This window comes from Coenobita brevimanus, chromosome 14 (genome assembly GCF_032717465.1).
Source record: "Coenobita brevimanus isolate Jiangsu-jjx chromosome 14, ASM3271746v2, whole genome shotgun sequence".
Classification (NCBI taxonomy): Eukaryota; Metazoa; Arthropoda; class Malacostraca; order Decapoda; family Coenobitidae; genus Coenobita; species Coenobita brevimanus.
Genome location: NC_136967.1, coordinates 5,437,501 through 5,463,287, shown reverse-complemented (window position 1 = coordinate 5,463,287; position 25,787 = coordinate 5,437,501). Strand labels below are relative to the sequence as shown.

The following is a 25,787-nucleotide window of genomic DNA, read 5'->3' as shown; positions in this document are numbered from 1 at the left end:
ATCGTTGACAGCAACCAATTAATTCACTCAGCACAATGCCACTGTATACTATCAGTGTCTTCTGTCCCACCGTGTATACTTCATTTTCAACCATGCCACTGTATACTCTCTTCTCTGTCTTCTCTCACCGTGTATACCTCATGATTACCTTTAACTCAGCCTTCACCATAGCAGTGTTTACTGCCCCTTTCATCTGCTTCATCGTCTTTACCTTCTTTTTCCTCGTTTCCTTTGTACAGGGGAATAATTATACCTGACCTCCAATCCTCCAGGAATCTACCTTCTTCCTAGACCAATCTGCAAATCTTCAATACCTATTCTACTACTATCTCTCCCCTGCACTTCAGCATTTCACCACACACTCCGTCATTTCCTATGGCTTTCCCCATTTTGATTTTCTTCATTGCTTCCATTATTTCCATCCTTCTGACCTCCTCCTCCCTTCTCATTTCCCTCCTTCTCCCATCCATTTACCATCCACTTATATTAACGTTACTTTAATTCTCTGTGTTTAACAATTCCTTTAAATTTTCCCTCCATCTGCTCACTTGTCTCCCTTCTCCATTAACAATCTGCCATGTTCATCTTTCACTCTCCTACTACCTTCTTTTCACCCTGTCTAACTTTCTTCACCTCCTTCCAGAACATTATCTTACATTTCCCCCACTTTACACCCAAACTACATCCAAACTCCTCATCCAAGCTCGTCTTACTCTCCCTCTCTTACTAGGCTAATCTTTTCACCCCTCTCTTCTTCTCTACATGTAACTCTCTATTCCGCCTCTAAATTTCCTCCATGCCTCTGCTTCCCATCAACTCACTATATGCTTTCTTCTTTTGCACCAGAGCTTGTCTCATCTCTTCATTATTCAGTACCATACTGTTCCTTGCACACCCTTTCGTCTTCTCTACACCCCACACACCACCTCACATGCTGTACAAACTTCTGTTAATATATTCCGTACACCATCCACTTCCATCTGTTCCAAGTCATACTTACCCAATCACTTTTCCACTTCTCTCTTATATTCTACCTCTTTTTTTTTTTTAATCCTTTGGCAACCTTTCTACCCTCATCGCATGGACTGCTTCCTCCTGCCCTTCTCTCCTGTTATTAAAGATTTTATCCATCTCATTTGTAACTTGACTTTCACCAACAACAGGTGCTGGTCAGAAAGTCCACACCCCCGCCTCTGTATACTCTTGCATCCATCACATAATCTTCTCTTTCTCTCATCCACACACACATTATCAATCATTGCCTTTCGTTCATTCAGTTCACACCACCCACCCTTCTCATTACTCGCCATGTATACCAGTCAATCAGTTTGTGCCTAAGTAGGGTGTTGGCTCTCACCAATGCCCTCCCACAACAAATGTTCATTAGCGCACTACTTTTCTCATCCAGTTCTGCAGGAACACTCCACACACCAACTACTCCATCCACCTTCACATTACCTACTTTTCCATTCATATCTTCAGTCAAAAACGCTCTCTCACTCATCTCAAGCTTTTCTATGCACGCTTTCACATTTTCCAAGAACTCCTCTTTCACTGTACTCGCACGGTCTTCCGTTGGCACATATACACGCACACAATATTATTGCCTACGCTTGTATTCCCACTTTCACTCTTAAACATACAATCCATGAACCAACTGATCCATATTCTCATATCCTCCTTTCATCTCTTGCAAACAACAATACATACACGCTTCTTTGCTCACTCATTCTCATCTACTCCCGCAGATACACCTAGTCCATACTCCCACTCTTATCTCACCATTTAGTCTCAGTCAATCCACATATGTCCTCTTTTGGATCCTCAAGCACCTGAACAATCTATCTCATTTATCTCATCATTCACATCCCTCACATTCCATGTTGAAATCCGCACCATGTTCTTTGTTCGGTTCTTGGTCGTCATCTGTTGGTCAGTTCTGTTTCGAAGCATGTTGTCTGTCTTTTTAGCTGTTTTCCAAGGAGGGGCACAAACTCTCTGCCAACCCACTTGCTGACACGTAGGGAACACATATTGTGTGGTTATAAGGTTTCCGCCCAGCATATAAAAAGATTTGCTGGGTTACAGGATAATAATAATAATAATAATAATAATAATAATAATAATAATAATAAAACATACGTCATGGAACTGCAGAGATAAAGCTTTGCCACATACGCAGCTTTACTGGTTGGCAATCGACGGTGGAGACAGAGGAACATTTGCCTGAACTATCTTGCAACGTACCGTAATTGCGGACTCTCCCACTTCTGTATTCTAATGTGGCTTTGGCTGGTTCGAAACACCTCATCTCTAGCACTTTATTCTGTACATTTCACTCGAATACCCTCTCACGTGTTATTCATACAACTATATCGATTTTTAATAAGTGATTATATTGTAATTTGAAAATATTATTGGAACTTTAAATAACACAAGATAGTATGATAGCATCTGTGTGACTGAACACTGGCATCAGAAAGACGAACACTGTTGTGAATTTTGTATTTTTGTTGCAATAAGTAACTGTATCCCAAACTGCTCAAGTCAGTTATATCCTGTTATATTCATCCTAATCCGTCTTCTTCTTACTGCCGCCAGTACCAGACAGTTTAGCGTAAATTCTTCTAAAAATGCGGCGGATGATGAAGACGAAGGTGAACATGGTCAAATGGAAGAAGAACAACACGTCCAGCATGAGGAACTCCACCCAGGAGAGCTGGGCCGCAGGGCTTCTCAGTTGTGGCGCCCCCTGGTGACGGATGACGTACTCCGTCCAGAACACGGCGCGGTCCACGGGTTTCGTCAGCTGATCTCGCAGCGGTCTCGACATCTTCAAAATGTTTTCCTTGTACCTTAAGCAGAAAACAAAAATCAACGTTATACTACACTTATATTGCTGTGAATCTTGTTGCCTTGTTTGCAAGCACAGATATCTAACTCATGACACACACACACACACACACACACACACACACACAGCATAATATACTATATATATATATATATATATATATATATATATATATATATATATATATATATATATATATATATGATGTAATCTTGCAGTTTGTAAACTGAGTGGAATACTCATATACTGCAATGTGTGGACTGCCAGATTCACTTAGTCATTATACAAAGCAACAAAAAATTATGGGATATTTAATGGAATAATTAAATACAGTATTTGTTTTTCTTCTACATACTGGCTGAAATGAATTCGTGTCTATGTACACAGCCTGGCTGCCTAGTTTGATTGTTATGTAACACTGGGTCGGGTAAGTATTTTTAACCTTTCCACCTAAGTACAGTACAGTTACATCTTCTAGTAATATCTCATTACCCTTTCGGTGCGGTTTTGCATGAAGACATTTGTCACGAATCAATTCGCGACATTTCCTTTTTGTGAGAAACCACGAACTATTAGTGGAAAACTCACTGTGTATCGCTCAGCTAACCGTTTCTCCCTCCATTATCGGAGTATACTTTTCAAATAATTCGTCACCGTTTTCAAAGAGTGACCGATTTAATGCACGTCACTAAGTGCTGTACTGAGCGATACTATTGTTTTTTTATTGTTCGCCTCTGCTTCCTCATTCGACCGTTAAAAAAATGCGGCCGAGTGCTCCGCTTTCCCACGACTTAGGCAGTCTTGTGATTGATGTGACGGAGGAAGGACCTGTGCCGCAGTGTGAGAGGTCAGCTAGTACCCAAACTCCACTTCACAGTTAGTCCAGTCTTCCCACCCATCTGGTGATACGCAGCATTCATCGACTATAGTATTTCTTTTGTGTATTTTCTAGTTATAAGAGTTTAATTAAGGTGTTTTTCCCTAGGCGTAAGTATTTAGCTATTGCGTGAGTGAGTGAGCGAGTGCGTCTCATTGATTTGATTTGAAATGTAATGTTAAATTTATTTTTGTGATTAATAAATTTAACAGTTCCTTTCTCGAGCTTAATGTAAAGTAAAAATCTTGTTTCATTTTTCCATAATTAAGCATATTTTCCATATAGCTCCTAGCTTGCATAAACGTTTGCTTTCATAACTGGTACTTAGACCAGTCTTGTCGTATTAACTTAAAATCCGTTGTGCCAGGAGTTAATGCATCAGCAAGAACCTGATGTTATTATTATTAGTATTAGTTATTTATTGTCAGGGGTGATGTAACTTTCTCCAGAGGCTAACAGTACAGTAATTCAGCAATTGTGAGTAATTAGTCTCTGCTGTGTACTGTTGAGAAAGTTTATAAATTCTCGTTCTTAGAGAATCGTGCACAAGCCAGCGTAAAGTAATCGTTGCTTGATGTAGCAGAGACAATCATTGTCTCTGCGCTTCAATATTATTGAATATAAATATCAATTTAAATAATATTAACCATTTATATTAAAATTACAGTTCTAATATAAAAACCCCGTGACAATTGGCGACCTCATTCCAGGATATTAACTCCTAGCTCTAAAGCTATTCACGAGATAGTGCTCACTCATTCATATTTAGGTATTTATTATTAAAGTTTATAGGCACAAGTTTACTGGTGGTTACCGTTGATTTAGCAAGTGAATTTTTGCTTTATTAATCAATAGAATACTTAACTCTAGTTTATTTTTGGTAACGCCAGACGATTTTATTCGCTCCTGGGAAGTCGCCGTATCCATTGTGTTTATTATTGAGTCTTCCCAGTCATTTACATTTTTTATTTATTCTTTGCCAGTTAACTGGATAAGACTGGTCACCACTAGCTTGTGTCTGTACTCTTTACTTGTGTTTATTAGTATTCGTCGCTAAGCAGTCAGTACTCAATTTCGGTTACTTAGTAAATTGAGCTAGCATCATGGCTACAGCTGTATATGTACAGGAAGCCAAAGATATTGGTCTCACAGACCCAGAGAAAATACAGAGTTACGTTCTCTCACGGTTCAATTACGAGCAAGAACGTGAGAAAGATGCTCGTGAAGAGCGTAGGATTCAGCGCGAATGCGAGCGAGAACAGCGCGAATACGAGCGAGAACAGCGTGAGGAACGTGAAAGAGAGCGTGCTTATGAACAAGAGCAGCGTGAGAAAGAGCGCGAATACGAGCAGAAACAACGCGAGCTCGAGTTAGAAAAAGAGCGACAACAGCGCGAATACGAGCGAGAACAGCGCGAACACGAGCGAGAACAGCGCGAATACGAGCGTGAACAACGCGAGCGAGAACGAGAGCACGAACGTGCCGAACGTGAGGCACGTGAAAAACACGAATATGAAATGATGAAGCTCAAGCGAGATTCCTTGGCTTCAGATACATCTGGTGCAGTTGGTCCAAGCTCCACGAGCGTTCTTCCTGCACATGTCCTGGCGACCCCACGCATCAAGCTTCCTTCATATAAGGAAAGCGAGCGAATCGAGCCGTACATAGCTCGTTTTGAGGACATGGCAGACATGTATCAACTGGATGAGGCAGCTAAGCGGATCCAATTTCTTAGTTTATTTGAGGGCCCTGCCCTCGATATTCTCCACAGAATTCGTGGAGACAATCTCACATATGAGATGATGAAAGCTGCACTCATTAAGGCGTATGGTCTCACAGTAGACGACGCCAAAGTTCAGTTCATGCGAGCTCGTCTCCAAGACAAGGAGACAGCTGTTCAGTTCCTTGATCGTCTCACAGCTTACTTAAATGAGTGGATGGAGAAAGATGAAACTCCTTCCACGCGTGAGGGATAATTGACCTTATGCTGCGTACACAGCTAGAGAGGTCGTGGCCTGCTGAGCTCATAGCACAGCTTAAGATCTGCCAGGTGAAAGATGCCAGCCAAATGGCAGAGAAGGCTGACGCATTCTTTACTGCATACGGGTATCAAGCTCGTAAGCAAAACACCTGGAGCAGAAAAGATACTGCCAAGTCTGGGAAGCCGTCTCAGACTGAATCCCAGCACCAAGGTCGTTCTCAGAATAATGGCCAAGGTCCAAAACCGCAGTGGAAGGACCAGGGGCAAAACACTCAGAAACCTGAGTGGAAGCGGTACAACAAGCACCCCAACCAGCAGCAGTTTCCCAAGCATCAGCAGCAATACAAGGACAAGCCACGTAACCCTCAGTCAGGTCAATTAGTGTATCGGAGGCAGGAGGCAAATGCAGCCTTTATTCCACAAGTACCCGGTGGTGCCATCTCTACCAGTACAGGTACTTCCCAACACTTTACAAGTCCCCTCCGACCATGAACTCTCCTCAGACACCTAGTTCCCAGGGCGCCACGTTTGCTGCATCGGTTGTTCCGCAGTCTCATGAATGACTGGCTGCTACCTCCTCAGACCCTTCCACCAACAACACTGCTTTTCTTGTTCAGCCAGGGTCTGTAGGAGGTGTTTCTGTAAATGTCCTGAGGGACAATGGTTCCTCAGGCTGCTCTGTTAAGCAGAGTTTAGTTCGGTCTGATGAGTATACAGGTCGACAGATCCAAGTTAGACTTATTGATGGATCATTGAGATTGTTCCCTGAGGCACGTATCCAGGTGGCATCTCCATTTTATACTGGTACGACACTTGCAGTTGTCATGCCAGAACCTCTATTTGACCTCATATTAGGCAACATCGCTGGCATCAAAAATAGTTGTTCTGTAGATGTTGCTACTCAGACTTCGGCTGCTGCGATAACACGAGCCATGGCCAAGGCTCCAAATCGCGTCACTCCATTGACCGTCGCAACGCCGCAAGATCTGATTCGTAGTCAAGATGTTGTCCAAGAGCAACAGACTGACTCGACACTTGCCTCAGTGCGCAAGAAGCTGGAGGGTAAAGTGATCAAGTATTCACGGGGAGGACAAGCCAGGTTCCTTCGTAAGCGAGGACGGCTGTACCGTGAGTCACAGACACCCCAGGGTGAGGTTCGACTACAGTTTGTCGTTCCTGCAAAGTATCGCCGAGCAGTGTTTGAATTAGGTCACTGTTCAGCGATGGGAGGTCACATGGGTCAAAAGAAGACCTCTGACCGCATCCATGCTGACTTTTTCTGGCCAGGAATGGGACGGGAAATAACGAGGCTTGTACGTTCCTGTGATGTGTGTCAGCGTACCACTGACCGGGGACGTGTCCGTCCTGCGCCATTGAAGCCAATGCCCATAATCTCTGAACCGTTCGAGAGAGTAGCAGTTGACATAGTTGGGCCAATCTGTCCTAGGGCTAGTGATGGATCAAAGTATATCCTCACTATAGTTGATTTCAGCACACGGTGGCCTGAAGCCGTGGCCCTTAAGAATATAGAGGCCGTCACTGTTGCTGAGGCATTAATTGAAGTGTTCTGTCGTGTAGGTATCCCTAAGGAGGTCTTAAGCGACCGGGGTTCGCAGTTCACTTCGGCAATGATGAACGAAACGTTCAGGTTGCTGTCCATTCGAGGCTTACGAACTACGCCGTATCATCCCATGTGTAACGGGTTGTGTGAGAGGTTCAATGGAACTCTCAAGAAGATGTTGAGGCGCATGACCGCCGAACAGCCAAAGGAATGGCCGCGGTTCATTGCTCCTCTTCTATTTGCTTATCGAGAAGCCCCACAGCATTCATTGAAATTCTCACCCTTTGAACTGGTGTATGGGAGGTCGGTCCGGGGCCCACTTCAAGTCCTTCGTGAGTTATGGGACGATGAAGAACCCGACCCTGAAGTCAAGACCACCTACACCTACGTCCTTGATTTGGCTGACCGCCTCCAGTCGACGTGCGAGTTAGCTAAGGAAGAACTGATCAAGGCGCGTGAAGTTCAAAAGGCTTATTATGATAAGAAGGCAAAGCTTCGGAAGTTTAGTCCAGGCGATAAATGTTTGGTATTACTCCCCACTGCCCAGAACAAGTTGTTGGCGCAGTGGAAGGGTCCATTCGATGTAATAGAGCGCATTTCAGACCTCAACTACATAATACAGATGGGGAATCTTCGTAAAAGGTTCCACATTAACATGTTGAAGGCTTATCATGAGTCAGACCCCGAGGAGACTGGCCTACGAGTAGCTGATGATAGTGACCAGCCACTGGAAGAAACCGGGGCAGCTGCGGTGATCCCAGCTGATGACTATGATGACGAGCCCTTAACCGCTCAGTCCCATCAGGAAGAGACTGTCGGAGATGTTTCACTTAACCCTGACTTAGCAGTAGGGGACCAGAATGCCTTATGGTCACTGCTCTGTCAGTATGCTGATGTCTTCTCAGACCAACCTAGACTTGCAAAGGTTGCGTGTCATAAAATTGAGTTGACCAGCAATGTTCCTATAAAGGTTAAGCCATATCCGATTCCCATGCGACTACAGGGTGCAGTAGATAAGGAAATTGCTGACATGGAGACTGCAGGCATTATTGAAAAGTCCTCATCTCCTTACTGTAGTCCGATGGTAGTAGTCCGCAAGAAAGATGGTGGAGTCAGGATTTGTGGCGACTATAGAAGGCTCAATGCAATCACCAAAGTGGATGCTGAGCCAATGGGTGACCATATTGCCATCTTCTCTAAGCTGGCAGGGTCACGATATTTCACGAAGCTCGACCTAGCGAAGGGATTTTTCCAGATTCCCCTTCATCCTGAGAGTCGTCAGTTCACTGCTTTTGCTACTCCTAGGGGGTTGTACCAGTATAAAGTCCTCCCATTTGGACTTACCAATTCCCCAGCAGTATTCAATCGTGCCATGAGACAAGTGCTCCATGGTATTGTAGGAGTAGAGATGTTCGTTGACGATGTCCTCGTTCATTCCGCCACATTGGAGGAGCACCTCAGACTCTTGGAAATTGTCTTCAGTAGACTCCAGAGTTTCAACATGACTGTGAAGCCTAGCAAATGCAAGATTGCTCACGGTGAGGTGGAGTTCCTCGGTCATATTGTTGGCAACAATCACTGCAGGTGTCAGGGTGACAAGATCAGGAAGGTTAAAGAAGCCCCGAGACCCGTGACCAAGAAACAGGTTAGGGCATTTCTTGGTCTAGTGGGGTATTATAGGAGTTTTATCCCCAACTTTGCTCTCATTGCCCAACCGTTGTACGAAGTGCTACGGAAATATGCTCCAAACACCATTGAATGGGGAGAAGCGCAAGAGAGATCTTTTGCCACCCTCAAGAATATGTTGTGCAAGGAGCCTATCTTGCAGTTGCCTGATTCCAGCAAACCTTTCATACTGCGCACTGATGCGTCACAAGATGGAGTAGGTGCCGTATTGATGCAGGAATCGGAAGGTGGAATCTTCCCAGTGGCATACCACAGCCGTAGGCTAAAACCCGCCGAGAGGAATTATAGTACTGTTGAGAAGGAACTCTTGGCTGTGGTTGATGGTGTTAAAAAATATTATTATTATTTATTTGGGGCATCATTTGTTCTGGAAACTGACCATATGCCACTCACTAGTCTTAGCACGACCAAGACGGCTAATGCAAGATTGACACGCTGGACACTGTATCTACAGCAGTTTAACCTTGTTGTGAGATACATCAAGGGAAGTGATAACGTAGGTGCAGACCTGATGTCTCGCCTACTAACTGCTGACTAACATGGGCAGTTGTATGCTGGGTTCCGTGATAGGCATCCTCAGAGATTTGAGTAATCCAAGGACTAGCCTGGTTCCCAGTCAAAAGTGTAGACCTGACGTCTCACTTGTTGGCCCCACAGGACACAGTATGTCCAGGGCCTGTACATACACGTGTACTGTAGGTTAAGGGGGAAGAGAGAACTCCGCAGAGGCGACTTGAGGCTATGGAAGACCCAAGTTTGCACGAGGATTCTCAGCTTCTCGATACTAATATAAGTATTATAGGTTAAGGGGGAAGTTCGAGAGAGAACTCCGCAGAGGCGACTTGAGGCTATGGAAGACCCAAGTTTGCACAAGGATTCTCAGCTCCCCGATACTAATATAAGTATTGTAGGTTAAGGGGGAAGTGCGAGAGAGAACTCCGCAGAGGCGACTTGAGGCTATGGAAGACCCAAGTTTGCACGAGGATTCTCAGCTTCCCGATACTAATATAAGTATTATAGGTTAAGGGGGAAGTTCGAGAGAGAACTCCGCAGAGGCGACTTGAGGCTATGGAAGACCCAAGTTTGCACAAGGATTCTCAGCTTCCCGATACTAATATAAGTACTGTAGGTTAAGGGGGAAGTGAGAACTCTGCAGAGGCGACTTGAGGCTATGGAAGACCCAAGTTTGCACAAGGATTCTCAGCTTCCCGATATTAATATAAGTACTGTAGGTTAAGGCACAGGTTGAGGACCCGTGTGCGGTTCGAGGCTATGGAAGACCCGAGTTTTCACAGGGATTCTCAACTTGCCGACCATAATCGTGTGCTAAAATTAATGGCGACCTCGAGTGTACTTTTCATAGCATGTACTGACTGCTAGGCAGAGAGAGTAATTGTAACATAATAAGAATTTTGTCTCATTGACACTTTTGATGCTCCACCTTAATTGGTTTTGCAGGTTCAGCAATGGGTGTAGCAGTTTTGCTGTGCGGACCAGCTGATCATCTGCCGCACGCTGCTGCCTCTTCTCCTCTGCCTTCGTCGTCGCCATATTATTTACTGTGTCATTTTACACGTAGGTACAGTTACACTACAACTGTCACACCTACACCGTGTATTACATACACCACGCTACACAACAATTAGTTGTCAGTGTAAATGTAGCGAATTTTCGCTCAGTTTGACCTGAGTACAGGATTTTCACAGTCGTCACGGAGTTTTTCCCTCAAGCTTGTTTCTATTAACGTAAATACGAGGTTTTTTCGCTCACTGGCGACTGCGACATACTCCTGTAGCAGGATAGCACACACACCACAGTGTGAATCTTGTGTGACTGAGTTAGGATGTATATGTATGTATATTGAAATCTTTCTTCTGAAGGAAGAAAGATTTAATTTTCATGGGGCGTAATGTCACGAATCAATTCGCGACATTTCCTTTTTGTGAGAAACCACGAACTATTAGTGGAAATCTCACTGTGTATCGCTTCAGCTAACCGCTTTCTCCCTCCATTATCGGAGTATACTTTTCAAATAATTCGTCACCGTTTTCAAAGAGTGACCGATTTAATGCACGTCACTAAGTGCTGTACTGAGCGATACTATTGTTTTTTTATTGTTCGCCTCTGCTTCCTCATTCGACCGTTAAAAAAATGCGGCCGAGTGCTCCGCTTTCCCACGACTTAGGCAGTCTTGTGATTGATGTGACGGAGGAAGGACCTGTGCCGCAGTGTGAGAGGTCAGCTAGTACCCAAACTCCACTTCACAGTTAGTCCAGTCTTCCCACCCATCTGGTGATACGCAGCATTCATCGACTATAGTATTTCTTTTGTGTATTTTCTAGTTATAAGAGTTTAATTAAGGTGTTTTTCCCTAGGCGTAAGTATTTAGCTATTGCGTGAGTGAGTGAGCGAGTGCGTCTCATTGATTTGATTTGAAATGTAATGTTAAATTTATTTTTTGTAATTAATAAATTTAACAGTTCCTTTCTCGAGCTTAATGTAAAGTAAAAAATCTTGTTTCATTTTTCCATAATTAAGCATATTTTCCATATAGCTCCTAGCTTGCATAAACGTTTGCTTTCATAACTGGTACTTAGACCAGTCTTGTCGTATTAACTTAAAATCCGTTGTGCCAGGAGTTAATGCATCAGCAAGAACCTGATGTTATTATTATTAGTATTAGTTATTTATTGTCAGGGGTGATGTAACTTTCTCCAGAGGCTAACAGTACAGTAATTCAGCAATTGTGAGTAATTAGTCTCTGCTGTGTACTGTTGAGAAAGTTTATAAATTCTCGTTCTTAGAGAATCGTGCACAAGCCAGCGTAAAGTAATCGTTGCTTGATGTAGCAGAGACAATCATTGTCTCTGCGCTTCAATATTATTGAATATAAATATCAATTTAAATAATATTAACCATTTATATTAAAATTACAGTTCTAATATAAAAACCCCGTGACAACATTTAACCGCACTGTCCGGAGTGATTGTTACTGAGCCACCCTACTGTCCTGAGTGTGGTGAAGCTGCACTCAAGTACAAAGGGAGGGGTAAAGGTTCCTAAATAAGAAGAAGAAGAAGAAGAAGTAGAAGAAGAAGAAGAAGAAGAAGAAGAAGTAGAAGAAGAAGAAGAAGAAGTAGAAGAAGAAGAAAGAAGTTTCACTTGAACACTTATCAATGAAAATTATTCTGTGAAATAAATGGAGGTGTTTTCATCATACAGGCAATTCATTAACAGTGAGCGACATCACGGCCAGTAAGTGGCGTCTCCTTTCATGGGTTCAAGGGCACTGGTGTGTTTACTTTCCCTTATTTGGTTACGTGAAGTTCTGATAAATTAACCCATGTAGGTAAAGATTATGTATGTCGACAGTTTCATGTTGTTACAATATCCACATTATAGTGCACTGTACATTGGCTTGATATCTACAATTTTCACAGATGCAGACAAGGAAGGAGATGTGTTGTGACATACAGTAATGAAATCATATTATCCTTGGGCAAGAGGGTTCCAGTCGGAGAAAACCTGCTGAGATGTAAGTGCATGCAAGTCCTAAGAGGCAGGTGGAGGTATTAGTCTAAGTACTGCCACCAGTCGGAGTAAGCTGCCATTTAGCCGCAGAAAGAATGGACGTTGAAGCTTAGTCTCAGGCCTATACAATTCAAAGGAGATAATGTCGGTCTGGCAGTTACCTAAGCTCATAGGCGATACAGTAACATTCTCTATCAGTCTGTCTATCAAGTATCTATAATGTGTGTGACCAGTAGCTAGGAACGGCAATGATTTTTTATCGTTTCTCTTTTTTATTTGCAATGTTTATTTAAAAATTAACTAGTGAGGGATAAGTACCTATCTATCTATCTATATACCTAGGCTGCTTCCCCCAAGGAAAGGGAGGTACCTAACAATGAGAATTAATTCTCTCTAAGTGAAATAAGCACACAGGAGTTTTGTCACCCGAATCAAAATATGAAGACACAGTAAATCTACTAACTTTGGACTGGAAGTAATGTCGGTGAGAGCCTCCACAATGGCATCAACAGTCAGTTCTTCCCACACCAGCATTTTTCCAATGCCCGAACTCTGCACAAACATTCCATTCTTGGGCTGGTCCGCGTAGATTGGGAGGGCGAGGAGGGGCGTGGCGTGATAGATGGACTCCTGTTGGCTCAGCAGGCCACCATGCGTAATGAACACCTTCACCTTCTCATGACCTACAATACAAAGACTTTCACTGGAGGGAAGGCTGATTTTAGAAATGTTCACATAATTTACATATATAACATCCAATACCTGTGTTGGTGTAACTTTTGGATGCATGAACTCACCAAGGATGTCCTGCTGTGGGAGCCATTTGCTTATCATGACGTTCTCTGACACGCCCTCCAGGTCCTCCTCATTCTTCCAGATGACTCGATGTGGCAGTCTACGGAAAGCCTCCACAAAGGCGTCTCGGTACTCCACTGGCATGGACTTACCCCGGGTGAAGGAGCCCAGACTAAAGTATATCACACCCTCAGGACCAGCACCAGATATCCATGACTCCAGATCCTAGAATTATAGAATGTGTGATACTGATTTAATTAATCTGTAATGAAATAAAGTATGTCTGCCATTCTCCGTTTCTACACTTTTACGTCGATGTGAATCAGGAAGGTAATGCTGATAGTGGCAAAGTACAGTGGTATGCGTGCAAACAGATCTCATACACGCATTTAAAAATCAAATTAAATTGAGGAAAATAATTAAATAATTACATGGTGATCCGTGAAAAAAGTTTCACTGTAAACACACCCATTGATATCTTAGTGTTGCTAAGACGGCTCAGTCTGTTGATGTGGGCGTGGGTGAGACAATGGGAACAGTAAATGGACAAATGTTGCTTGTTAGTCATTAACAATGTCAACTGAGCCGTGCCCACAATTCACAAGGAATCGCCCGGCGAAGTGGAGGAGGAGCTTTCTATGTACTTTGAGCACCGTGTGAATAATTAAAAAAAAAACTAACCTTTGGCAATGGCTTGGGTGGGCGGCAATGCATAGCGCCCACCTCCACCTGTGAGGGCAGGAGGGGAATCGTCATATCAATACTGAAGTGTGTGTTCATAAGCGTAAGACTTTGATTCCTCTCTATATCCAGAAGAGGTGGCAAGTCTGGGAACTGGGCTGATAACTGAAAAAAAAAAAAAAAGACGATAGATAAGATGTCCGCTATTTTGTGATTTTTCTTACTATTTTATGACAATGAACAATCATGTACTGTTCACTTTTATCCAAAAAAATAACTTCAGAGAATGCACAGTTGTATGTTTTATTGATGTAATTCTTCTGAGCAATGTGTATGTAAGAGTGATGACTGGATGGTAGCGGATGTTTCGAACTTGCTATGCTGCAGACTCTTATACAGTATAATTATGACAGCTGATGGATTGAGTGCGGGCAAATGGGGTTGCCGTCTAGTGCTTTTTGACGCCGACCACGGAACTGTTATATGTCATAATACTGTACCTCCTTTTGAATTAAAGGAACAATTGCCCAGTTCCTCCAGTACACTGCAAACGACAAGTGCATCACTGTGTTGAGGAAGCGGTGCCACATGGACATGGGAGGGGGGAAGAGCTTCATCATACTGGACACGTAGGATGGATTGAGTACGTTGCCCAGGACGGCGCTCTGACGCGGATCAATTCCTGGAGTGGCAATTGTGATGTAGGGCACCTCGTGCACGAATGGGTAGACTACCTGCAAGCAAGCAGTATATACTTGTTTATCCTGATTATGAAATGAAATCCATTATTGTTAAAATGTTATTGCATGATCAACCTCAATCTGTATAATCTTTCTGTCGTTTTTCCATAGAAATATATACAAGTGACCAAAGAAGAAATATGCCTCCTGCCTCCCCAACCTCCTTAGAGGCGCGTTAGCAATCTCAAAAGAGCTATGTTGATGTCTTCAGTAGATATTTGTTGCAGCCACGAAAAAGGGTAGCAATTAATTTTGGGGGAAGACAGGATTCTATCTGACACGTTATGTGTAAGTAGCACAGCGAAGTATTTAAACAAGAGATATACCAAAAAAAAAATTTTCAAGAGTATATGAGCAAAGGTACACACACACACACACACACACACACATATATATATATATATATATATATATATATATATATATATATATATATATATATATATACTATATCTATCTTTATAGATAGATAGATTGATATAGATATAGATGTGTGTGTGTGTGTGTGTGTGTGTGTGTGTGTGTGTGTGTGTGTGTGTGTGTGCCTTTGCAGGATTTCGTTTACACGTTTTAGAATGTGTGGATACAGTTTGGCGGTGGAAACAGGTCGTTGGATCAGGCGGGGACGTGGTAGGCTTCCTCTCGAGAAGCGCCTGTGCGTATGTGGTGACGTGCAGTCTGAAGAACATGTAATAGAGGTGTGTCCCCAGACACAAAATATTAGGGGGTTGTGCGGATTTGATACCATAAATGATGTATTCTCAAATTTTATTGATGAAGTCACCTGCAGAATTATTCATGATGTTCTGAGTACACACAAGTAATAAATACGGTAGACTTTTAAACCGATAATTTTATAGTCTTATAGGGGCGTACGATTTATAAATATTGTGACGAATGGAACTGAATCTTTTTTTGCATTTTTCTTCATCATGTTGGAAATAAGTGTTTGTCTTCCTCTTTACTTAATTGTGTTTATTAACTTATGAAAATTTAATTATGGACTACAGTTTGTTTTTTCTCTTATGGGTGATCCTTTTCTAATTACAATATTTGTCTTACATTTCATTTTGATCTATGTATTACACATTTGTAAGTTGTGCTCAATAAACTGTCTATCTATCTATCTATCTATCTATCTATCTATATATATATATATTTTTTTTGTATTCCAAATGAAACATAAGGATGTACAACTGTGAGACAGAAATCCTTTTTACATTTTTAGACTTCATTAAACATAATTTACAATTATCAAATGAATTTCCATAATATTATGCTTACCTCATTGAGCGCCTGATTTACAATAATTAAATCGAACTCCTTTCTTTTGTCGTAGAGTTTCTTCACCTCTGGCACCTTGTAGAGATCCCTGGCAATAAGGGGCATGATCTTAGTGAACATGCTGAAGCCTCCCGAGGGATCCTTTCTGGTTTCAAAAATATTGACATTATCTTCCCTAAAATGAGAGAGGCCGTGCTCTAGCTCTGTGACGTTGGGATGTTTTGATGCCTTAGGGTGGTTAGCCAGCATCACTATCTGAAAATCAAAGGGATAAAATGGATTACAGGATAATCCAGAAAAAAATTATAGTTTTTAAATATTCGTATTTCCCAGAAAAAGTAACAGTTCCGTTTCCTTTTCAGGTGGAGCATAGAGTGATGCTTCAGGCTTAATGTGACAACAAGATGGACGCTGAGAAACATTTTTCAGTTCAGCAGAGGACCAAAATCGTTGAACTGTACTTTGCAATAAAATCAGTTGTTCTCTCTCAGATGCAATTTCGTCGTGAATTTCCAGGCAGGAAAATCCCACATCGCAACACTATCAAAAGCCTGATACAGAAGTTCAGAGACACTGATTGTGTGGCTAACAACAACAAGACCCACAGTGGCGCACATCTGACTGCCACAACACCAGCACATGTTCAGGACGTTAGGACTCGTCTGGAACGGAAACCATGGAAGTCCACCAGACGACTGTCACAGGGCGTGGGGATTTCCAGGAGCTCTGTGATGAAATTCATTCATAGTGACCTGGAACTGTTTCCATACAAAGTGCAGATTCTTCAGGCTCAAAGGCAGGCCAGTAAGTACGAACGCTATGAATTTTGCCAGAGTATCAGCGAACGGACTGAGAACAATCCCTGTCTCTTGGACGTGCTTCTCGTCAGTGACGAGGCATTTTTTTTTTTTTTTTTTTTTTTTTTTGAGTTGGCATGTGAATAAGCAAAATGTGAGGTTTTGAACAGCAGCACAGCCTCATGAGCATGTTCAAACACCTCTGAGTGTACAAAAAAACATCTGTGTGGTGTGCAATAAGACGGGCAGGCATCTTTGGTCCATATTTTTTCGAAGAAGCTTGATTTTGTTGCAAAGTACAGTTCAACGATTGTTGACAGCTACTGAACTGAAAACTGTTTCTCAGCCTCCATCTTGCTGTCACACTAAACTTGCAGCATCTCTCTATGCTCCACCTGAAAAAAAAAGAAAAAATAAAAGAAAGAAACTTAATTTTTCTGGGAAAAACAAGTTCTTTAGAAGAGTCAGATTTTTCTGCACCACCCTGTTAATACCGCCTTCCATATATTACAACAATAGCAACAGCAACGACAACAACATATAAAAATAATAATAATAATAATGATAATAATAATAATAATAATAATAATAATAATAAAAACAATGATGATAATAATAATAATAATAATAATAATAATAATAATAACAACAACAAGAATAATAATAATTCCGGAACTATTACTACTACTACTACTCCTACTACTACTAATGAAAACAAAAACAAGAACAACAACAACAACAATAATAATAATAATAGTAATAATAATAATAATAATAATAATCTATCTGTCTATTGCCAGACGCCTTAATCTCGTAAGTGGTGGCCACAAACAAATCGCCTTCATTTCGCCCTGTCCCCTTCCATTTCACTGCCCTGTTCCCAGCTCACACCCCCCTCTCTCATATACCTCTCCACTCCATCCCCCCGTCTCATCCTTGGCCTCCCCCTCCCTGTCCCCCCCTTCACTTCACTTACATACACTCTCCTCTTCAGTCTCTCGCTTTCTATTCTCTTCATATGGCCAAACCACCTCAATGTATTTCTCCTAACAGTTTCTTTTCTATCACATCCTCATCCACACCACAACGCGCCTTCACTTCCTCAATTGTCAGTCTGCCTCTTCATGTGACTGCACAGGCTCCTTTCAGATATATCATTTCTACAGCTCTCACTCGTGACTTGTGTCCCTGCAACAAGGTCCAAGTTTCACTTCCATATGTTAGAGTTGGTATCACAATACTGTTATGCAGGGATTTTTTCACTTCCATGCGCACTTCCATCTTTCTTATCACTGCTTTCAAATAATCAGCAACGTTGCTTCCTTATTGTACCCTTTCAAGCACTTCGTCCCCTAATTTTCCATTGTTACACATCACACTACTCATGTATTTAAACGCACTCACATTTTCCATTTCCTCCACATCCAACCTCACTGTACAGTAAGCGACCTCATTTCTCTCAAAGACCATAACTTTACTCTTCCCTACGCTCACCTTTAGATTCCGTTTCTTACACACTCTCCCAAACTCATTCACCAGGCCTTGCAGCTCTCCTTCGTGTTCACTTAACAACACAGTATCATCTGCAAAGAATAGTACAGGGAGTTTCCAAACACTGCCCTCTCTCATGAGGGCTGCTCCAGCATCCACTGCCCTATCTTATATCTTTTTTATAACGCCATCCATGTACACCATGGAGACATGACGCATCCCTGTTTCAATCCAACCCTCACTCAGCTAACTGTTCACACACACTGCAGCCTTAGTACCTTAGTTCCTAAAACCTCCCTGTTCTTCTCCAACTAATTCCTCTGTTATTTCCCTAAATCTGTCAATAAGTGTCCTACCATATACTTTTCCTATTACACTGAAAAGACAAATGCCCCTATAATTACCACATGTTTCTTTTTCCACTTTTCCTTTGTGCAAGTAAATAATTATACCTGACTTCCAATCTTCCGGGACTCTACCTTTCTCCCAGGCCAATCCAAACATCTTCCGCAACCACCCTACTACTATCTCTCCCCCGTGCTTCAGCATTTCACGACACACTCCATCAATTCCCTGGGGCTTTCCCCATTTTGACTTTCTTCATTGCTTCCACAACTTCCATCTTGCTGATATCATCATCTCTTCTCACATCCTTCCTTCTTTCTGCCATTCCCCGGCCACTTATACTCGCATTATACTCATTCTCTATTTTCGACAATTCCTGAAAGAGTTCTTTCCATCTGCTCTCTTTTTCTCCCTTCTCCACCAGCAATCTACCATTTTTATCTTTTGCTCCCCGACTATCTTCTTTATCACCCTGTCTAATTCTTTTTATCTCTTACCAGAACATTTTCTTACATCCCTTTCACTTTAAGCTCAGATTCCTTCTGAATTCCTCATCCACTCTCTTCTTACTGTCTCTTACTAAATATTTTCACCTCTCTCTTCCTCTCTACATGTAACTCTCTCTTCCGTCTCTCAGCTTCCTCCATGCCCCTGTTTCTCATCCACTCGCTATATGTTTTCTTTTGTGCCACAACCTGTCTCACCTCTTCATTTCATCAAGCTGTTCCTTGCACCTCATTTTGTCTTCTCTTCATCCCACTTGCCACCTCACATGCTGCACAAATTTCCTCTGTGAATAACTTGCACATACCTTCCACCTCCCCCATTTGCTCCAAATCATATTTACCTAATCGCTCTTCCACCTCTCTTATATTCTGTCTTTTCTCCATCCTCTTGCAACCTTTTTACCTCCTTGTAATAACTACTTCCTCCTGTCCTTCCTTTCTTCTATTCCTCCATTTCATTTGAACCTTGACTTTCACCACCACCAAGCGGAAAGCCCCTCGTCCAACCTCTACGTGCTCTAGCATTCATTACACACATTTGCATTTTATCATCCACATCCACGTGATCAGTCGTTGCCTTAAATTCATTCAGTTCACCACCCACGCTTGTAATCACTCGCCATGTATACCTGTGGATAATTTTGTGTCTAAAGAGGGTATTGGCTATCACCAACCCCCTCCCTGCACAAATGTTCACTAGAGCACTGCCATTCTCATCCACTTCTGCAGACACACCCCACTCACCAATTACTCCATCCACTTTCACATTCCCTATTCTTCCATCCATATCTCCAATCAAAAACACTCTCTCATTCTTTCAAACTTTTCCATGCACGCTTCCACATTTGTCAAGAACTCATCTTTCACATTTCTTGCACGATCTAGCGTTGGTTCACACACACACACACACACACACACACACACACACACACACACACACACACACACACACAATTGCTCACATTTGTAGTCCAACTTTCAGTCTTACCCGCACAATCCTTGAGGCAATTGATCCATACTATCTTATGTTCTCCTTCCATCTCTAGCACACAACAATACACACTCCTTCTTTTGCCCCCTCATTCTCACCCACTTTCGCGCATATACCCAATCCATACTCCCATTCTCTCACATTCTCATCTACACATTTAGCCTCGGTTAATCAACATACATCCACTTTTGTACCCTCCAGCACGTGGACAATCTTTCTCTCTTTCACCTCATCATTTGCACCCCTTACATTCCATGTGGTAATCCGTACTATGTCCTTTGTTCGGTTCTTAGTCGTCACCTGTTGGTCAGTCCTGGTCCGAGGCTTCTTGTCTGTAGATTTAATTAGTTGTTTTCCGGGGAAGGGCACTAACCCTCCGACAACCCACGTGTTGTCACGCAGGGAACACGTGTCAGTTGTTATAAGGTTACCACCCAACGTCGGCAATGATTTCCTGGTTTACAGGAAATCATTTAGATTGCCACTCAGTGTAGAGCTACCCATAATACAGAGTACCGCTACACTAAGTGGATGATTAATAATGTCGGTAATAAGAGTAATTCTGATATTAATGCTAAGTCATATCTTAGAACTTTAGTACCAGTGGTCCTTTACAAGGATCACAAATTTGTCACTATTGTAAAGGTCGCCTAACTTCCCATCATATCACTGTATAGGCTGCTTGTTTTCAACTGACGAAACTTGGCCACTCAAGCAACTCGAATATTAAGTTATAGTAGCGTGAAAATTTTATGAGCCTCAGTTACGAGGCAGGAATGAATCTCCTTGGTTACTAGTCATATTTAGCCTCCAATCTGACTACAGGTTGCCAGCAACGAAGTTGAACTGGGGTATGGATTTTTGTTAGTCGATAACAAACCTTTACCCCGCTGACGTTCTTTGTGATATTCTTGCTACCAGAAGACGGTTTTATTCTACTTAGGGGAGGTTTTTCGAAATGGAGAGGTCAAATACATCATTCATTTATCCTTTCACTACAGTCAGTCTCCTCAAAAGTAAAATTTAATTGTACGGAGGTAGCAAAAAAAAAAAAAAGTCACTGGACTGAAGGGGTAAAGACCATAGTGGTGCTGGAGTGGAAAACCTTCATGTAGTGGCAACTATGTAAGCTCGCAGTCTCAACTGCCTGGTTATACAGGCGTCCCTCAGCGACTTCCCTATCCTCGGAAGAAGAACGGAGGACTACAGGAGAAGAGCAGCTTAAGCCAGCACAAGGACAGCTTAAACCTGCAGTCCACCGTGTTCATAATTATGAGCTTGGGGATACAACAGCAACAAGGCCAATGGGACTCACCTGGTGTCCTCGATTCGCCAACGCCTCGGCCACGGGCAGAAAGACGTTCCTGTGGCTCTTGGAGGAGACTGGCAGGAGCATGAGGATCTTGTAGGAGGCCTGAGGGGGCGGCAGCTCCCCGGCGACGCCCCCCGCCAGAGCCGCCACCAACACACACAGCCCAGCCAACTTCATCTGCCGAGGGTGGAAAGGTATAGCTTTAAAGCCTATCGACTGCACGGAGAGCCTTTAAGGTAGATAAAGTTTTTGCTAATAACCACTCTTTCTCCGGAGTACGATGCACAACTATCGAATTTACATCCAGATCCCCAAAGACGGCTTAGGAATAATACCTGTCCCCGTCAAGTTAAGGTGAGCACACTCTAGTATGCATCAAAATTAGTACACATTTGTATTACCCCAAGTTCTGTCTCACTTGTTCTACCCATCCATCTGTACAATCATCTCAAATTTCCTTTCAAAATGTATTACTCGTGCTTCTCTAGAGACCATTATTGTGCACTCAGGATGTCAGCATTAGTAGTCTAAGGAGCCCCATCTTTTCACTAGCCTGTTTCTTTTTAGTCATCACTGACCCTCCTAGATTCATTCACTTATACGCTGTCAGTTCAGTTCATCTCTTTTCTACACGCTTTAAGTTTCCTTTTCAATAATTACCTCGTTACCGTCCTCACCTGGTGAGTCCACAGACCTGTTGATTAGCGGTGTTTAGGTAACATTCTTTTATATTTTGTGTTCGACTTTGGTTATGGTGTAGGAGAGGGATGCCTTCATGTTGTGGCACCGATATAACTGGTCGGCTAAGCTGCCTGGCCATACAAACATCCTTCTCCTACTTCCCTATCCCGAAAAGGGAGAATGGCGTTTTGTCGGAGAAGGGTAATTACAGCCTGCAGTCCACCATCATCACATTACAGATGAACCTGGACTACAGCAACAACAACAACAACAACATGTGGTGGTTAGACAGGTGTGACAGTGTGTTGTGTAAGCTGTAAGAGATACCGCTGGATCCTACTCCTGTTTATTTTTGTATAAAAAACAAATTACTCGCTTATGTCTAACAAAACGCTCTTTCATAATATATCACTCATTGAGCCGCGTAGACGAAGTCGATGGTCATTATTTTTGTACGAAATTTATGTATGCGTGTCTGTGTCGAAAACTTAGATCTCAGACAGTATTGGCTGTAGGTGGAAAAGTTATTAATAAATGTTGTTTAGAGTCACTGGTAGACGAAGTCGATTGTCATTATATTTGTACGAAGTATATCTGTGTGTGTGTCTGTCTCCGTCGAAAACTCAAACCTCAGAAAGTATTGATTGTAGAAGGAAAAGTTATTAATAAAAGTGGTTTAGAATCACAGCTTGAGTTTACATGTCAATCACCCAGCACTGGGAGTCATCCAGGATACATACATAATAGCCAAGTTTTCATCTAACAGTATTTTCCTTAGACCACTCATATTCCCTCGATCACTCACTTTCAATAGACCATTCATATTCCAAAGACTATATTTACTTTCTAAACTATCCACTCACTTTGTAGAAACTGCTGCCTCTCTAAGTAGACTACTCTTTCTAAACAGATCAAACCATGTCTTTTTCTTACGGTTCACAATTCTATTCAAAATAAATCATAACGACTGTAGAGTGAAGTTGCCCCACTGCAGGCCACCATCCTCCTTTTGGGGGATAGGGAGGAAGTTGAGGGACGTTCCTAAAACCGGGCAGTGAAGTCACCCTGTTATATCGGTGCCACCGCGTGAAAGCATCCCTCTCCACTACCAAGGACAGACAAGAAAATTAAAAATAGAAAACAAAAATGATTACGAGATATAAGCAAGAGCTCAAGAGAGTTAATGTAATCAGGATTAAAATGTTGGCGATTACAAGAGATGATAAACATACATTCGATCAAGTGCTTTAGGCATGATAAGGAAATGAATAACCCTTAGAGAATCTGAGAGCAGGTTAAACCATCAGAAGCGCAGTGTGTAATGAACTGCAAGAAAAGGATAGAAATGTAACAGATAAGAGGACAAGACTGACAGGCTGGAAATAAAAATGTGGCAGCATAAACAGTTGTAGCCCCAGGATGCGTGAGCCATTGGACTCCAGGTTGTAGTTGTCCGCCTCCTGCAGTTCATCATCCTTCATTTAGAGGATAGGGAGGGAACTGAGGGACGATTGTATATCGGGGAAGTGAGGCCTCCTAGCTAAATAAGTGCCTCCATAGAAGGCCTCCGTCTCCATCACATGACTGACAAGATAAAAAGGCAAAACGATCAGAAGGTACGATAAAGCATGAGAGCATGAGATACAGGGTAATGAAGATGAAATGATTGTGTTGAGAGGACGTGATAAGCAAACTGGAAGCTAGTGTTCAGGAATGGCAGGGAGTGAATAACTGTAGTGAAGCAAACAGCATGGTAGGCTACTTGGGGAGTAATGTATAATGAAAAAAATGATATAAATTTAAAAGATAGGAGAGAATGGCTAACGCACTAATGATAAAAGCAAAGAGATTACGGTGTGCGGTAAGCATAACAACTATTTTATAAATGTAAATAATGAGAGGGCATGATAAGCTACTGAAAGGACCTCTTGTTATCGGGTAGCTGAGTGCACTTCAAGGTCCCTCATTCTCGTGGGCTTAGGGTGCTTCGTATCACCTCATCCTTAGCGAGTTATCTTTTGTATTAAACGTCAGTATTCTCCTGTACCCTACGCTAATTTTATCAGCCAATCCCTCCATGGTCGAGACAACTCTGGTACTCTAGTCTCGCTGACGCCAGGAGATTTTATTTACTGTAGATGACTCGGGAGTTTGGCATTATCAATACCTATCATCAACTGTCTTTTTTTCGAGACAATTCAAGCACTCAATTCTCCCCAGTGCCAGGGGATGTTAATCAGCTAAACATGAGTTATAAGGTCGTATGCTTAATTCTTAAATCGCAAAGTGGAGTGCAAACCTCTAATTTTTGACAGACATTTATGGAATGCCTGTGGTTATTACGTTTGGTCAGCCTGCACCCCATATTACAGAAAGCAGTCAGCAGCCATATAGGAAGGTCGAATTCGCTCCATCATTATCAGGTACTTCAAAAATCATCGTAAAAATTTTGGGGTTTGCATCTCGCTTCTCGATTTCAGGTGTAAACATACAACTCAATGCGTCAAATGTCGATGTTGACTGTATAAATAGCATACGAGATACTTACTTTGCCGATTTATTTTGCATTTTCACCACAGGACTTTCATGTTACCTGTACTTTAAAATATCAACCTAGTGTGAAATACATTCATTCATATTTTCATTCATTACCAGACGCCATGTTTCCCAGACGGGGTGGCCAAGGGCTTAGAATTAATTGTTTTACAGGGAGGGGCACTAATCCTCCACCAACCCCACTTGACATGTAGGGATGCCAACAGCATCTGGTGTTCCCAGGCGGTCACCCATCCAAGTACTAACCAGACCCAACGTTGCTTAACTTCGCTGATCGGATGGGAAGCGGTATACTCAACGTGGTATGGCCGTGGTGTAAATTAAATATTGCGAGGATTCGAACCAGCGCTTGCAACTGCGTGCGTACAGCAGCTTACCAAGCGAGCCATTTAGGCACCCACATACATAGGAGTAATTGTTTGCGCTCCATATGAATAAATAAGCTAGCGACCTTCCTTTACCGATGAGAATACGTTTGAAGGAGTCGTCTTCTCGTTCACAAAGATTTCGTTGCACCTCGTTTTTAGTGATTCATTTTCCGTATTAAACCTTACCATCTTATTATCTGCCACTTACCACAGCTTAGCATTGATATAATTAGCAAAAGTAATATACAAGAGGCTACGAAAGTGTCATATACTGTAATACACTAGTAAGGAAGGATGCAAAGGGACCTTCTTCACTCTCTGAATCTGGTGACTCATAGTTAAGCCTAATATGGTTACGTTCAGACGATTTAATTCAACTTAACGATTTCCTGTACTAAAGGAGTTACTGAAGGCTGTACTTGACCTCCAGTTAAAAAATGTCTCTTAAAATCGCCTGGACAAAGGAAAAATAAAACAAAGAAAGAAAAAAAAAAACAGAAGTTGGGTTCGCAACAGCAGCTGCTGCAGCAGTAGTAGTAGTAGTAACAGTAGCAATAGTTCAGTAGGTATAGCCCCAGGTTCATCTGAAACGTGAACCCACAAGCTGAAGCTGCCCTCCTACTGCAGTCCGCCATCGTCAATTAGGTGGATAGGCAGGGAATTGAGGGAAGTTTGCATAACCGGGCAATGGAGCATCCCAGCTATGTCAATGCCACCGCACTAATGCCTCGCTCCCCAGGCTGAAGGGTT

At 42.4% G+C, this 25,787-nt stretch overlaps 1 protein-coding gene and 1 non-coding gene across 2 annotated transcripts in view; both read right to left on the bottom strand.

Annotated features, from left to right (window-relative positions):
* Nucleotides 1-2,535: 2,535 nt before the first annotated feature.
* The window catches only part of LOC145418808 (UDP-glycosyltransferase UGT5-like), a 26,227-nt gene continuing 2,975 nt past the window's right edge, over nucleotides 2,536-25,787 (bottom strand). Inside the window, exons 2-8 of the mRNA XM_080287142.1 lie at nucleotides 21,436-21,609; nucleotides 15,991-16,245; nucleotides 14,467-14,700; nucleotides 13,967-14,131; nucleotides 13,288-13,510; nucleotides 12,954-13,173; nucleotides 2,536-2,855 (exon numbers count right to left, since the gene is read on the bottom strand). Of these exons, the coding sequence (XP_080143268.1) occupies nucleotides 2,573-2,855; nucleotides 12,954-13,173; nucleotides 13,288-13,510; nucleotides 13,967-14,131; nucleotides 14,467-14,700; nucleotides 15,991-16,245; nucleotides 21,436-21,609 (1,554 nt within the window). The 3' untranslated portion in view covers nucleotides 2,536-2,572. The remainder of the gene's footprint in view (nucleotides 2,856-12,953; nucleotides 13,174-13,287; nucleotides 13,511-13,966; nucleotides 14,132-14,466; nucleotides 14,701-15,990; nucleotides 16,246-21,435; nucleotides 21,610-25,787) is intronic.
* LOC145390525 (5S ribosomal RNA) lies at nucleotides 24,867-24,985 on the bottom strand. The gene has a single exon (XR_013895672.1). It is a non-coding gene; the product is annotated as a 5S ribosomal RNA (ribosomal RNA).